We start from the raw sequence: 15,273 nt of genomic DNA, 5'->3' as shown, positions 1-15,273 counted from the left end.
AATTGTCTCCGTTACATACCATTTGCAAAAGCAGTGCTAATTGTAGTGTCAAGAGATCTGTTGGAACGAAAAATGCAGTGCATTTTATTACTACATGTATTACATAGATGTTGCACTACAAATGTTAATGCTGAACATGCTGATGTCTACGTTGATAACTTGGATTTCTACTCGGGTAGCACAACTACTATTTGTATAATGGGTTAAAGTATGAAAATATATATTTTTTCTCAATGTTGACCCCTTTGTCATTACTGGCTGAAGACTAGCCCATTCATCATTTATACCAGTGGTTCACAGGGTTTTTTTTTTCCCCAACCCATCTCGTCACTTAAGGATTTCTGCCTTAATTGAGCCATGCGTTATTTCACAGTTTATAGTTTTTTGTATCTATGCAGAAATTACAAACTGATTTATGTCCATAATTGTACTGAAAAAGAAACAGGAATTTTCATGTGTTGGATGGTAAGAATTAATTATTTTTCCTTTTAAATATATTTTTTAATGTTCTTGTTATTTAGAGAATTATATACCAACCAGTAATGGCAGACTGCACAATAACATGCAGTTGAATACACTTGACTTATTGTTTTCATCCTCTTTCTCTGTTCGTTTTAGCATTCGTTTGCTCAGAGGTTGATGCGCATGCTGCTTTCTGAGCAACTCTTCTTTTCTCCACTCTAGCGGCCCCTTCTTGCCTTCTTCTGTTGGCATCTTTTCATGTTAAAACTGATTAAGTCAGTGTTTGTGTTGCAATTACTTAGTAAGTTTTTTCTTAATTTTTCACTTAAGCTGGCACTTAAGTCTTCAATCTGCCTTAAGAATGATTTAGCCGTATGCATGTGCCTCACGGCAGAACCTGCTGCTGAGAGTTGATTGTACAATAAAATAAAAATTAAAAGAGTAATAAAAACCATCACCCCCAAAGCTGACAGTAGACGTCACGTAGTATATGTGTACCAAATGTCAGGTCAATAGGTCAAACGGTTTGCGAGCTACAGGTGATTTAAAATCCTGGACAGACAAACACACAGCCACGGTAGCATATTCTATAAGAAGATAAGCACATAGGTGTGTAACAGTCGAGTAGTTTCTCCTTTTCAGAGTCATTTGTGTTGGTAGGTGTCAGTACTATTTATTGTTAATTGTCCGTATTCAGACCCAGTTAAGAAAGCAAATTCCACAGAAAAAGTGAAATAACAAAATAAAGTAGGCTTTGAAATATACAGGAAAAATAATGTGTTAATTTCCACTAAGTTTAATTCTGGTACTATTACATTTCTAAAGAAATGTGTTAGCTAATTAAGTTATGAGATCATTTAAAGGTAACAATGACTGACTGATTGAGAAACTGGTTTGAACAAAAACCTGCAACTGCATTGGGCACTCAGGACTGAACTTAAGATAAACTGAATTCCACAGTACCTCTCTATCAATGTCTCTGCTGTCGTGACTTGAGAATTTGTTTTTGTGTGTGATTGGATTCCATAATTGTAGCAACTCCTTGTTGTTGAGACCATTCTTTGTATTTCCTGGTTTACTGGGGTTTCACAAATAAATGTTTAATACCAAATTAATAAAGTTGGGTACCTTGCTAAATAATTGAAACCCTGATACAGCACACGAGCTTGGCAAATCTACCGTCTTTTCTGGTGTTCCTTCTGCTGAACCCATTTTTATGTTTAAATTTTTGAAACTCCATAAACTCAATGTTAAGATGAGTTAACTGTAATATACATGCACAATTTCATGAGCATCTACTCAACAATTTTGGATTAATGCAAGCTTGTGGTTTTGGTCCCCCACAATTAAATTCTTGAAACTAAACCTATCCTTTAAATTGCATGAACAATAATGTGAATATGAAATTTTATAAAAGTAGATATCATGCATTACTTAAAAAACAGCTATTTCTGTGTTGGTCTCCCATCACACCTCAACCACAATCCAAGCTACTGATGAGTGACTCTCAAACGATTTGTTCTTTTTGAACGACTCTTTTCAGTAAATCATACAAATTGATGCAGTGAAGCTTAATGAGAGTGCTAAAGTGCGTGTGTGTCCTGCTTGATGTCCTGTTATCAGCATCTTTTGTTTAAGCAGTACTGGTTGATTTTTAATACAGTATGTGTGCATAAGAGAGGCCAAACTACAGCTATCTGCGGATTAGCTCGTCCAGTGTTATAAAAGTTTAACCCATTTTACAACACTCGCCATCTTCTGAGAGATGTGTCATTGAACACCAACACATGAGACTGAGCAATAATGTGTGTGATGCTCTTAAATTTAGAGGTTGAACACATGCTGAAATGAATAAATTAATATGCATTTCCTTGGTGCAGAGAGGTGTGTGTAAGTCAGTGAATCTCATTCGTGATAGGGACTGGGCTTGTGATTGTTCTTCACAATTGAGGAATTCCTAGTAAGTATGGATCATAAGCTCACACTGATTAAGGCCCTGCCTTTTGTATACATTATCAGTCGCTAATGCCAATTGGGTGGTTTAGTGAGGTTCTCCGATCAGTCACTCGCAGCCTCTAGCAGAGCATCAAGAAGGCAATTAAACTTCTCTATCTATAGACTTAAGTTTTCCATATGTGAGACTACGGATGGATCATTACTGATTCTCTGACCTTGCCCACCACCTTCACCATAGATAGATAGATAGATACTTCATTAATCCCAAGGGGAAATTCACATACTCCAGCAGAAGCATATTGATAAAAAACAATGTTAAATTAAAGAGTGATAAAAATGCAGGTATAACAGACTTTGTATAATGTTAACGTTTACCCCAGAGTGGAATTGAAGAGTCACATAGTGTGGGGGACGAACGATCTCCTCAATCTGTCAGTGGAGCAGGACATTGACGGCAGTCTGTCGCTGAAGCTGCTCCTCTGTCTGGAGATGACACTGTTCAGTGAATTCTCCATGATTGACAGGAGCCTGCTCAGTGCCTGTTGCTCTACCACGGATGTCAAACTGTCCAGCTCCATGTCTACAATAGAGACTGCCTTCCTCACCAGTTTTTCCAGGCGTGAGGCGTCCTTCTTCTTTATGCTACCTTCCCAGCACACCACCGTGTGGAAGAGGGCGCTTGTCACAACCGTCTGATAGAACATCTGCAGCATCTTATTGCAGATGTTGAAAGACGCCTGCCTTCTAAGGAAGTATAGTCGGCTCTGTGCTCTCTTGCACAGAGCATCAGTATTGGCAGTCCAGTTCAATTTCTCATCCAGCAGCACTCCCAGGTATTTATAGGTCTGCACACTGTCACCCTCACGGGGTCCATGAGGGCCCTGGGCCTCCTAAAATCCACCACCAGCTCCTTGGTTTTTCTGGTGTTCAGTTGTAGGTGGTTTGAGTCGCACCATTTAACAAAGTCCTTGATTAGGTTCCTATACTCCTCCTCCTGCCCACTCCTGATGCAGCCCATGATAGCAGTGTCGTCAGGGTGCATGGGACAGGTCCATAGCCAGTGTCTCCATCAATGAGTGCTATCCATGTGAGCCAGAACAGTTTTCGAATCATTCCCTTCCTCTGTTTTCGGCCACATGTGCTCAGGTCTAAAGGTGTCTGCTTTGGAGATGTGATTTAATGATTTGCAGTTTTTCAGATAACTATTAAATTTCAACTATGGCAATGAATTGTAATACTAATTATAGTGTTTTACCAAGTTGTGATCAGTTTAGTTGATTTTTGGTATATAAAATTGTGTCTGTAGTAACGGATGGTAAAGGTGTACATTGAACGCTGACCACCGGAACGTAACCTCATTTTCCCCATAGGATCAATGCTTCAGCATCCACCATTTTTGTTTTTTTTCAGGAACATAATCTCCTACAAATAATATTTGACTGTGTATCAGTATTGACAAACAAAAACTCTCTCTGATGATTCTCTTGTTCTTCATAGAAATATAATCAAGTTAACAGCACATTTATATTTCAATGTATTATTTTTTTTTTTTTTTTTACAGTTCATCATTGGAATTGTGTTAAACTCGGTATATAAACAATATTAAAACTAATGTTTATGTCCCATTTTGCATTCAACAAAAAGGACACCTTATAAAAATGTTAATTTCTTACAACATTTTTCCTTCAACTTTACTTTAGTGCACACTTTTATGTACTGTTGTTTGTCTGCACTGGCATACGTCATTTACTGATTCTTTTGAGTTTGGTCTGAACAATTACCCAATTCTCGCTCCTTTATTTCATGAATGAATCATTACCCAAGAACAAGTTCTGAAATTTAGCATTCATAGGAATTACTTATGAATGTTTTGAAATCTATATACCGTTCAACTCTTCATGATGTCTTGTTATGCAAGACATCAAACTTTTTAGGGGTTCCCTCTATTTTTGACCTTCTATATCAGAAAAAAACATTTTTAGGTAATTCTTTAACTGTATTTTGTGCAGGAAAATACACCCTTATGATAAAGAGTAAACCAATGGGAGTATTTAGCAAAACTTATCAGAAGGGCTTGAAGTTTTGCATGCCATATCATCCAACCCCAGGAGTTTACCCCCTGATGACATACGAACGGTCAAAGTTATTCCTTTTCACAAAACTTAGTAATATAGACATATGAAGAGTCATTTTAATATGTTTCATTGTTGCTGATCCCGAATATAATACTTCTGATATTTGATTCATTACAGATGATCCTAGCCCACTAAGAGCCACTCCCATAAGGGTAAAACTTACAAAGTCCAAGCATAGGAGCATGGGGTATTGTTGAAGTCTTCATCAAGTTAATTGATTATACAAATAATGTTATTTTTGGTTTTTGATCATTTAGGAGGATTCTACTCCTCTATGTATATCTATCAAAAAGTGAAAAATGACAAATTACTATTACAATCAAGAATATTTAGACCTTAAACATTTAAATTGAGCACAAATTTTAATACTTCAGATATGACACTAGGATTCTTGTTTATTGTTTACTTCTTCCTCATGAAATAAATCATTAGATTTCTTATGAACACCCCGAATTAGGGCTTTTACTCTTTGTATGCAGTAGTGTTGATTTGCTTATACAGGTAGTACAAACTCCAACATAAACCCCCCAACCCATTTGCATTGAGTCAATGAAATGAAATAAACCGTCACTGTAAGTAGGGGTCAAACCTAAACAATAAACAAATTCAGTACCATCGGCTGAACTGTTTTATTTTTGTTCCATCAAACTCCACAATTTACAAATTCCATTTTTCGGTGGAACATTTAAAAGCCATTACAGTCTATATTTTAAATTATATCAACAGTAGTACGCATAGAGAATTTCACTAACTTCAACTCAGCGATTTGGGGAAAATTATTTTTTGCCTTCATCCATTATAACCACCCTTCCCAATGGCATTTTGAAGCACCATGTAATCAGCTTTTTAAGTTGGTTCAATTTTATTTTTACTTGCAAAATTTAAGTAAGAGTGAGTCACCCATTTGGAAGTAATGCACAGGTTTTGGGTTTTATGACAATCCCCAAACCACCAACTGATTACATTTGTAAACACCAAATATCCTACATTTTAAGTCTGATCAATGGCAATCCACATGCAAAATTTTGTGAAAATTTGCCATATTTTGCCTGATTGGTAGCAGATAAGATTTTATTCTTGTTGTCCAAAATTGATAAATAACATAAGATGAAGCTGGAAGTTTCAAAAAAACAGACAGAGGGTGTTACAGTTTTACTTAAGTAGTAGATTGTCTGCATTCAATTTAAAGTGCAAGCTCCATAAAAATGTGAAATATAAAGCATGCAAACAAAAGAGACTTGTGTGTATTGTAATCTAAGATGAAAGTGCAAATTGCATATTGAATTTTCTTTTTGCCTGCAAATTGAGGGTAAGAAATGCCCCTTAATTACAGGAGAAGCTAAATTAGAAGCCATGATTAACTATACTCAAACTGTGTCTGATAAATAAGTGCAGACACTGGAAAAACACCACAGCAGCTACTTTTCTGTTGGCTCCGTTTGTATGATCATTAGTAAGAAACCAATTAAATAACAGACTTTTTGAAAGAAGTAGCAAAATTTTAAAGGAATACCAGAATAACTTAGTTTTATATATGACTTGAAATTTCTTTAAAATGTTAATCAACCCTGTAATGAATTTTTGTATTGACATCCTAAAGGTCAAAATTAATTAAAAAAATAAATAAATAAAATAAAAGAATATTTAATAAAGATACTGGTTCAAATAAATTCAGGAATTGGTTTGTAGAATAACTGGCAACCCTCTATAGTCTATTCTGAGTAACTAAGTGTAGCTACGTCTTTTCCAGGTTCCCACAATCAAGCAGCTACTGAGTGGGCTAGGAAGGATTCAGCATGAGTCAAATGCTTAGCAAAAGAAATTACTAATAAAGTTTGTTTCGTGAAAAATTTTAAAAGAACAAATCACAAAGGCAACAAGAAACAAGGTTTCTTCTTCAATCTTGGCTTTGTCATGTTAAACTTTAGTTACTTTGTATACAATAAGGTTATTTCTCAATGGCAAACTTTAGTTCAGTCAGCAAGTTTTGTATGTATGGTTTGAAACTGTTTGACTGCCATGCCTTACCAACTTCAAGGCAGATCATAATCTGGAGAAGTCTGTAGTCAGAATGACAAGAGATAATTAGAATACAGTGAAACCTTAAGATACGAACACCTCTGTATACGAGAAATTCAAGATACGAGGAAAGCATGAGCGAAAAATTCAGATCTAAATACGAGCATTGGGTCGCGTAACGAGCCACGAGCCAGGCTATGGGTATAGCTCGCGGCTTAGCGAGGGGGTGTGGTAGCTGTAGCGAGCCGCAGTACGATCTGCAGTGTGGGTGTTTCTCACCTAAGTGCACAGGTGGGAAACTGCCCACATCCATCATTGTTCCTGTGGCTAATGGGCTGCAGCTGCCATGTCCTCCCCGCATATATAGAGAAGCGCGAGCCGGTTAAGGGGGAGAAGAAGTAAAAGAAAAGAGAGGAGAGAGAACGGAGGTGGCAGGCAGGCAGGAAGCAGCAGCAGCAGCAGTAGTAGTAGGAGAAAGTCGGTGCGGGAGAGCGAGCGAGTGCAGGCTCGCGTGTAGCTGAACAGTGAGCTGAACAGGCGAGCCAAACAGCTGAAGCAGGGTGGTGTAGAGAAGGTCAGCTGCATTAAGAGTGTCTCGCCTGTTGCAGAGCCTGCATGGGAGAAGCAGGTGAGACGCTGACACTAACAGAGAAGAAGCACCGGGGATTGTCATCTGTTTTTTAAAGACTGCTTCCTGTTGATGTTTTAACCTCGTGTTAAAGGATTGTTATTCTTGTGTATTTTAAACCTCCACTTCACAACTGTGTTAAGGATTACTGTATTTATTTAAAGATTTATTGAATGCTCTACGGCACTTTGGACACCTGTTTTGATTCTTTTAATAATCAGTTATATTATTTACCAGTGTTATTTATTAAAGGTAGACTACAGTATATATTATTTATCAGTGTTATTTGTTAGGAAAATTGATTTTTATGTTAATATTTTTGGGGTGCGGAATGGGTTAACTGGCTTACCATTATTTTCAATGGGGAAGTTTGTTCTAGATACGAGAAATTCGCTACACGAGCTCAGTGCTGGAACGAATTAAACTCGTATCTCGAGGTTCCACTGTATTCCATTTTCAAATTAGCTTATTTGGGTTGTAATAGAACCTCACATAGAATGTATGCACATTTATTAGTGCATAGTCAAACATGTATGCCTGTTTATACGAGGGATGTTCAAAAAGTTTCCAGACTTTTATATTTTCGTTGGAAACGCTAAAGGCGGGAGGAGTAGTAATTGGGCATTAAAAAGTTGTTACAATGCTGGGAAAATTGCATTGCATACGAAGGTGACTATGTACAAGGTGATGCAATTTGTTTTTGAAATTCTTAATAAGTAGAATTAAGAAAAAGTGGAGAAACTTTTTAAACATCCCTCATACTTAGCATTTTCTCATTCTTATTTTCTTCTAAGTAATAAATGGCTCATATACTAGGGTTTACATGTTCCATGCAATTAGCAAACTGGGCATATACTCTACCCAGCATTTTGAGATTTGAATCCTTTTCCATTACAGTATCATTAGTTATTTGTACTCTGGTCACCGTGCAAGAGAAATAAATGGGTTGTTAGGGGTATCTTTGAGCATTGTTTATTTTTCTACTGTGTAATGTTCTGAGTCACAAACTTTGAATTTTAGGAACAGACTCCGGTGCAAAGCAAGACTTCTCCAGTACATCGCCGGTCAGATCGTATTAAAGAAAAGAAGATTACCGTCTCTCCCCGACGCCCACGTCTGCCCCCAAAACGTCTAGTTGATGTATATGTATCCACTGATTATGGTAGTTCAGAAGAACAGAGACCGTCCAGTAAGCGGCGTTGTTTGAAACAACATGCGTCTCCCAAGAAGTGTCTCAGCAGGAATTCAGAGAGTAGTACTGACTCGGATAGTGATACAGTGCCAGTGTATAATGATTACGTAAGTAGGGTGCTATTTACTCTTTTACCATTGAGTGACTTTTTTTCCCCCACAGAGAGTTTTAAAGTATGCCCAATATTTCCCTTGCAGCCTGGACAAGGTGAGCTCTCAGAATATGAGCTGAAACGTCTGGAGAATATCCGCCAGAACCAAGCCTTCTTCTCTGCTCTTAACCTTCCTCAGGTAAGAGATGCCTTATCTAGAACTTTTTCTCTAGACTCCTAACTTTTTAGGTTGCTCTAACTCTTAACCCTTAAACAAATCATTTCTTCTCTATCAGGCAAAAAGAGCTCTGCAAACACTGGGTGCAAAAAAATCACTGAGCATTTCTGCACTTAAAAGGTAAGGAAGGGAAAGTTAATTATAGTAATTTTTTTTTTTTGGTCTAAAAAACTGATTTAAGGCCTAGTTCTATTAGACTTTTGGCACATCTTTATGTACCTTCCAATCATTTGGGTTTGTTTGCTTCAGGCTGTTGTGAAATATCTGTAGATATACTCCACAGAAATGTTGCGATTCAAGTAACAAAGTTCTTGCCTTTACAATAACAGTTAAATAAGTTCAGATGCTCACATTTAATACACTATAAATTGTGCAGGCCTAAGATTTAGCGTGCAATAAGCCAAACATAAGCTCCATCACTTGTGTGTTAATGCAAAAGAAAAAAAACAAGATGATATTTACAATAGCACAAAAATGTCAGGTGAATTAAACGTACAATCCATATATTTTGTTTTATTTGATATTTGACAATTTGGTTACTATTTGTAGTAACATCTGTCTAAAAGAATTACATTGTTTTGTTTTTATTCTTTTTTTTTTTTTTGTTTGGGCTTTGCACAGCAAGAAAGTTGTAAAGACTCCTACCAAAAAGGTACCTCCTCGAAGGTCTATGAGGCTACTAAAGTTAGACCCAGATGGTAACAGCCTGCCAGAACCACCACCTAAGCCACAGACAAACCTTGAGGAAAATGTAAGCCATAGTGTGAATGTTATGTGCTCCAGTTTTCTATTCATCTTGGGACAGTGTTTGAATTGGCATCTGTTGATTCAGGTTATCCTTGATCAACAGTGAGTAAATACTTTAAGGTTTTTAAACCTTTTTTGTCATTGGTCATATTAATTGATTTACAAACATTTAGAAAATCCTAACAGTATTAACAATATTGCTAACAGTGTATCTTATTAAATGTGTTTTTCCCTGGAGTCTCGGAATTTCCTTCCACATCCAGAAGATGTGCATATTAGGTTAATGAACAAGTGTACCTTGTGATAGACTGACACCCTTCCTGGATTTATGTACTTCCCTCTTGTATCCAGTCCTGCAGTAATATTTACTGGTTTTTCATAGCTTTTAACTGGTTGGGTATATTAATAGGCGGATGAATGAGTAATGTCAGTATGGGAATGAGTTCAAATGGAATATTTGTTGTAATAGATGTTGTATCTAAATAATTAGAAGGCGTGCATCTTGAACTGTCATAAGAATTCTACCTGGCAAACTAGTCACAAATTTGCAAATGATTACAATTCTGCAGTTGGTTATATTGGGATATATTGTCTCTATCCTTCCAGCCTATGAAACCCCCTGGACCTCTCCCACTTGTACCTATAAACGTAGAAATTGGATGCTTGCCAGCTGATGTTATTGAATCATGGTGTGAGGTGAGTGAGGTGACTTGATGCATTTGTGGAAATGGGAGTGAGTGGCAGTTACTTTTCTCATTTGTTTGGCAACTTGTTTATTTATGCATGTGTTATGAGTCACTTTTTTTTTTCTTTCTTTTTTAAGCCTGTTAAAAGGTTGCAGGAGCAACAAACCTGCTTAAAGAAGTAAGAAATTATTTTCTAAATTGTCATTCTTCTGGTTTCATCTTCATACTTTGTAATTTGTATTTCTTCCTTACTTATAAAGGTACAAAGAACGGCTTAGCAGTATGAGTATCTGTAATGATCTGGTGGCTAAAGTAGTCCAGAGTCGCATACTCTCTGTTGCAGTCCACCCATGTGTTGGTCGTATATTAGTGGCCGCTGGAGACAAATTAGGTCACGTAGGCCTGTGGAATGTGGTGAGTTTTATACAACTGTTACTTTAATTGCTTACAGTTACAGTTAGATGTACATTTTTAACCTCTTAAATGCTCATTTATTTAGAATGGCAGTTCTAGCAATGAAGAAAAGAACATATACATGTTTGAGCCACATAGTCGCTCAGTTAGTTCCTTGCAGTTCTCTCCTGGACACCCTGCCCAGTTGATCTCCCTGAGCTATGATGGCACCATCCGATGTGCTGATGTCCAAAGTTCTGTTTTTGATGAGGTAAGTGCTAAAGTACAGCAAGATCCACTGTTATTAGGGACCAAGGTTTGTGTCAGTACTTTGAAGTGTTATAACACTTGTGAGGAGCTTTCACAGAATTTAAATATACATATTAAAACATGAAACAAAAAACTTGCCATAGGTTTCTTTAGAATGTTGCATTAGGATATGTCAGTAGACAACTGAGTTACCTCATTGCTACATCACTCCCTTTATACATCCATCCATTCATTGTCCATCCCATATACTTACTACAGGGTCACAGGAGTCTGCTGGAGCCAATCCCAGCCAACACAGGGTGCAAGGCAGGAAAAAGTTTATAAAAAGTTTCCCTTTATACAGTACCTGTACAATCTGATTTGTCAGTTTGCTCTCCCTTTTAATATCAAAATATGTGCACTTAAGTGTTTAATATAAAAATGTATGTATAACAAAAAATACACTAATGAACAACCCATAGGATATTGCTAACCCTACCTGTATGTAGTGAGCAGAACCAACAAACGTGTGTCCGTGCACCATAAGCTTTCCAGACTGTTGAAAATCTGTTTCATTTTAATGATATTCTTCAAAGTGTATGACTGAACAGATTCTTTGCTTAGTAACAACTGCAGTGTTTTTGCCACAACAACCTTAGAAAAAAACTTGCTGGACTTGTAGTAGCCAGTGTAGAATAGTAAACTGGAGTGACATTGAAGATGGATGTTGTCTTTGAAGTAATTTTGAGATAAGCTGGGAGCATGCATTGATACAGCACGTTGATGAACTACCTCAGGATTCCAGATTAGGACCAGAGTGCAGCGCCATACTAGTCTGAATGGAGTGGAACAGTGTATTATTTTTATTTTTTATTTTATTTTATTTTATTTTTTTTGGTGTGCAGTGGCTCGAGTTCTAATTCTGCCACCAACCCCTGAGTGTTCCCTGCAAGTTGAAAGACCTGCTTGCAGGGCTGGATGCAGGGTAGTGTCCAGGACAGAGCAATTGCAGGTCAAGGCTCAACAGAGTGGAATCACTTCCTGCTAATTTCCCGGCAACCAAGTGACCATTACTACTAGCCACAGTAAGAAGTACAAAACATACCAACAAAAGAAAATAGAAGAATAGAAATGAACTTATTGTAAATACACAAAATATTAACTGCAATATATCATCTATTCACAATATCCTGTGCTGCACCTTCACCCTCCCACACACGAATTACCATACAATACAATTAACAAATACACCACTATTACACTAATAATACAGTGAGTTTAAGTAAAAAAAAAAAAAAACCTTTAAATTTACATCCATATTACCATACATTGATGTTCCTTAATCAGAGAGTTTTGCCGAGCCATGCTTTACATTCCAAGGAAGATGACCACCAACAGTATCTTCATTAAGGCCAGCCATACCCTTTCGCAAAATCACTAGCCAATAAAAAAAATATACCATCTCTTCAAGGATTTTCTCTTGCCTTTTGCAGAAATGAACCCGTTCCGCTAATGAGAGAGTTTTTCCAGAACCAAAGTTGTCTCAATCAACTTTCTCTGTGGTGCTGTTCACACCATCTATTTTCATTTGTGCCGTAAAAATGCTTCTTACCTAAATTGACTTTATTATTACTTTAATACGAAAAGGTATAAAACAGATGCTGTCCACAAAATCCATTTCAGCTGTTACAAGTCATCCACTTGTATACTCACAACATACAAAACTCATATTTTTTTAAATAAGATATTGTTAAAGAAACAACTTTAGCAAGTACTTTTATAATAAAACAAAACTTGTTCACATGTGACCCAGAAGTCCACCCCAGTAACAGCATATTCATTGGTTAACATTGCACTTCACATAATATCAACAAAAATGTGCAATTAGATACATATACAACTAACTTATAACCGCCCCCCCCCGCCAACATTGTTGGAATTGTCTACTCTAATTTATTTAGTTAGTTAGTTACTTGAATAACTAAGACAGATAGCCTAGTGGCATATCCTTGTGCTGCACCAATTGATGAGGGTTTAAAAGTAAAACACAGTGTTCAAATATTATGCTTTAGGTAAGTTATCAATAGATAGAGAAATGGGAAAACCGACTCCAGAGTAATTTAGGTTTGAAAAAAATAAAACTAAGTTTCAGGTTGTATGGAATGTTCATATTGCTTATAGAAGAAGAGGCACAAAAACAGTGGGGTGAAAAGTATCATTTGGCCATTACCAAAGAAAAACGTTAATATGGGGTGAGGGGATGGGATTGGGAGTATGATAAAAGTACTGTATTTTAGCAGCATGTCCTTTACACCGTTTCAGGTGTACAGGTCTGAGGATAGCTTGTCCAGCTTTGATTTCCTCTCTGAAGATGGTTCAACACTGTTGATTAGTAAATGGCAAGCTACGGTGTCAGTTGTAGACCGGAGGACGCAAAGGTAAAACATTTTCAGTTTTATCATAGATGTGTTTTTTAAATTCGTTGCTTCACTGTTGTTCACCTTCAGAAATACTCCCAACACATTTTGGCAGATACCTTGTCCATTTAAATGTATTGTTTATTTGTTTAGTATATATGGTGATGTGGTTAATTGCTAGTATCTTTCTGTTTTTCTTAGGTAAAAAGTCATTGCTGTTTTCAGCAGTTCATTTCTTGTATTTCACCATTTGTTTTATTTATAGCCAACCACTGCAGTTATAACAACAACAGCATTTATTTATATAGCACATTTTCATACAAATAATGTAGCTCAAAGTGTTTTACATGATGAAGAAAGAGGGGAAAAAAAAAAGACAAAATAAGAGAACACAAATTCCAGATGGCTGGAGAAAAAATAAAATCGGCAGGGGTTCCAGGCCATGAGACTGCCCAGCCCCCTGTAGGCATTCTACCTAACATAAATGACTTCAATCAGTCCTCCTTGCATTCAGGGTTCTCATGGAAGGACTTGATGATGATGTTCACGTGGACATCCATCAATGGAGGGACATCACGGTCCTTTGATCAGGTGGTGGTGGCGCAGATCGCCACCACAGAAAACCGGAAAAAGAACAGAAGAGAGAGTAGGGGTTACTACGAATTTTGGAGCCACCATGAATAATAATGATGATTAATTGAATATACAGAGCGTCAGGATTAAACTAAAATGAAGTTATGAGAAAGCCATGTTAAATTAATGTGTTTTCAGCAGTGTTTTAAAGTGCACCACTGTATTAGCCTGACGAATTCCTATTGGCAAGCTATTCCAGATTTTAGGTGCACAACAGCAGAAGGCCGCCTCACCACTTGTTTAGCTCTTAGAATTCTAAGCAGACACTCATTTGAAGATCTAAGGTTACGATTTGGAGTGTAAGGTGTCAGACATTCTGAAGTATAAGATGGAGCAAAATTATATAAGGCTTAATAAACCATAAGCAGTATTTTAAAGTCAATTCTGAATGACACAGGTAACCAATGTAGTGACATCAAAACTGGAGAAATGTGCTTGCATTTTCTTTTCCTAGTTAAGATTCTAGCAGCTGCATTTTGCACTAGTTGCAAACGATTTGTCTTTTTTGGGTAGTCCTGAGAGGAGTGCTTTACAATAATCTAGTCAACTGAAAACAAACGCGTGAACTTAATTTCTTAGCATCTTTCAATGATATAAGAAGTCTAACTTTTGCTATATTTCTTAAGTGAAAAAATGCTGTCGTAGTGATCTGATTAATGTGTGATTTAAAATTCAGGTCACAGTCAAGTTACCCCTAAATTCTTTACCTCATTCTTGATTTTTAATCCTAATGCATCAAGTTTATTTCTAATAACCTCATTATATCCATTATTGCCAATCACTAAAATTTCAGTTTTCTCTTTATTTAGTTAAAGAAAATTACTACTCATCCATTCAGAAACAAAGTAAGACATTGTGTCAATGAATCAACAGAGTCGGGGTCGTCAGGTGCTATTGATAAATATAGCTGTGTGTCATCGGCATAGCTGTGGTAGCTCACATTATGCCCCGAGATAATCTGACCTAACGGAAGCATGTAAATCAAAAAGAGCAGCGGACTCAGGATAGAGCCTTGTGGAACACCATATAAAATATCATGTGTCATAGAAGTATAATTACCACAATTAACGAAGAATTTTCTACCTGCCAGGTAGGATTCAAACCAATTTAAGACACTGCCAGAGAGGCCCACCCACTGACTAAGGCGATTTCTAAGAGTATTGTGATCAATGGTATCAAACGCGGCACTCAGATCTAGGAGGATGAGAACAGATAAACGGCCTCTGTCTGCATTTAACCGCAAGTCACTTACTACTTTAACGAGTGCAGTTTCTGTACTGTGATTTGTTCTAAAACCTGACTGAAACTTATCAAGAATAGCATGTTTATTGAGGTGGTCATTAAGCTGCATAATGACAAATACTTCTTTGAAAAAACTTGTTGGTATTGGGTCAAGGATGCAGGTGGAGGGTCTCAGTTGAGAAATT

At 36.9% G+C, this 15,273-nt stretch overlaps 1 protein-coding gene across 2 annotated transcripts in view; it reads left to right on the top strand.

Annotated features, from left to right (window-relative positions):
- Positions 1-15,273, top strand: part of wdr76 (WD repeat domain 76) — a 41,859-nt gene that overhangs the window by 7,555 nt on the left and 19,031 nt on the right. For both annotated transcript variants that reach the window (XM_051920900.1, XM_028823360.2), the window contains exons 2-10: positions 8,221-8,499; positions 8,590-8,682; positions 8,780-8,841; positions 9,343-9,472; positions 10,075-10,164; positions 10,292-10,332; positions 10,415-10,568; positions 10,654-10,818; positions 13,119-13,234. In XM_051920900.1, coding sequence (XP_051776860.1) covers positions 8,221-8,499; positions 8,590-8,682; positions 8,780-8,841; positions 9,343-9,472; positions 10,075-10,164; positions 10,292-10,332; positions 10,415-10,568; positions 10,654-10,818; positions 13,119-13,234 — 1,130 coding nt within the window. The remainder of the gene's footprint in view (positions 1-8,220; positions 8,500-8,589; positions 8,683-8,779; positions 8,842-9,342; positions 9,473-10,074; positions 10,165-10,291; positions 10,333-10,414; positions 10,569-10,653; positions 10,819-13,118; positions 13,235-15,273) is intronic.

This window comes from Erpetoichthys calabaricus, chromosome 17 (genome assembly GCF_900747795.2).
Source record: "Erpetoichthys calabaricus chromosome 17, fErpCal1.3, whole genome shotgun sequence".
Taxonomy (NCBI): domain Eukaryota; kingdom Metazoa; phylum Chordata; class Cladistia; order Polypteriformes; family Polypteridae; genus Erpetoichthys; species Erpetoichthys calabaricus.
Note: the sequence above shows the minus strand (reverse complement) of the source record. Positions and strands in the feature narration are given on the sequence as shown.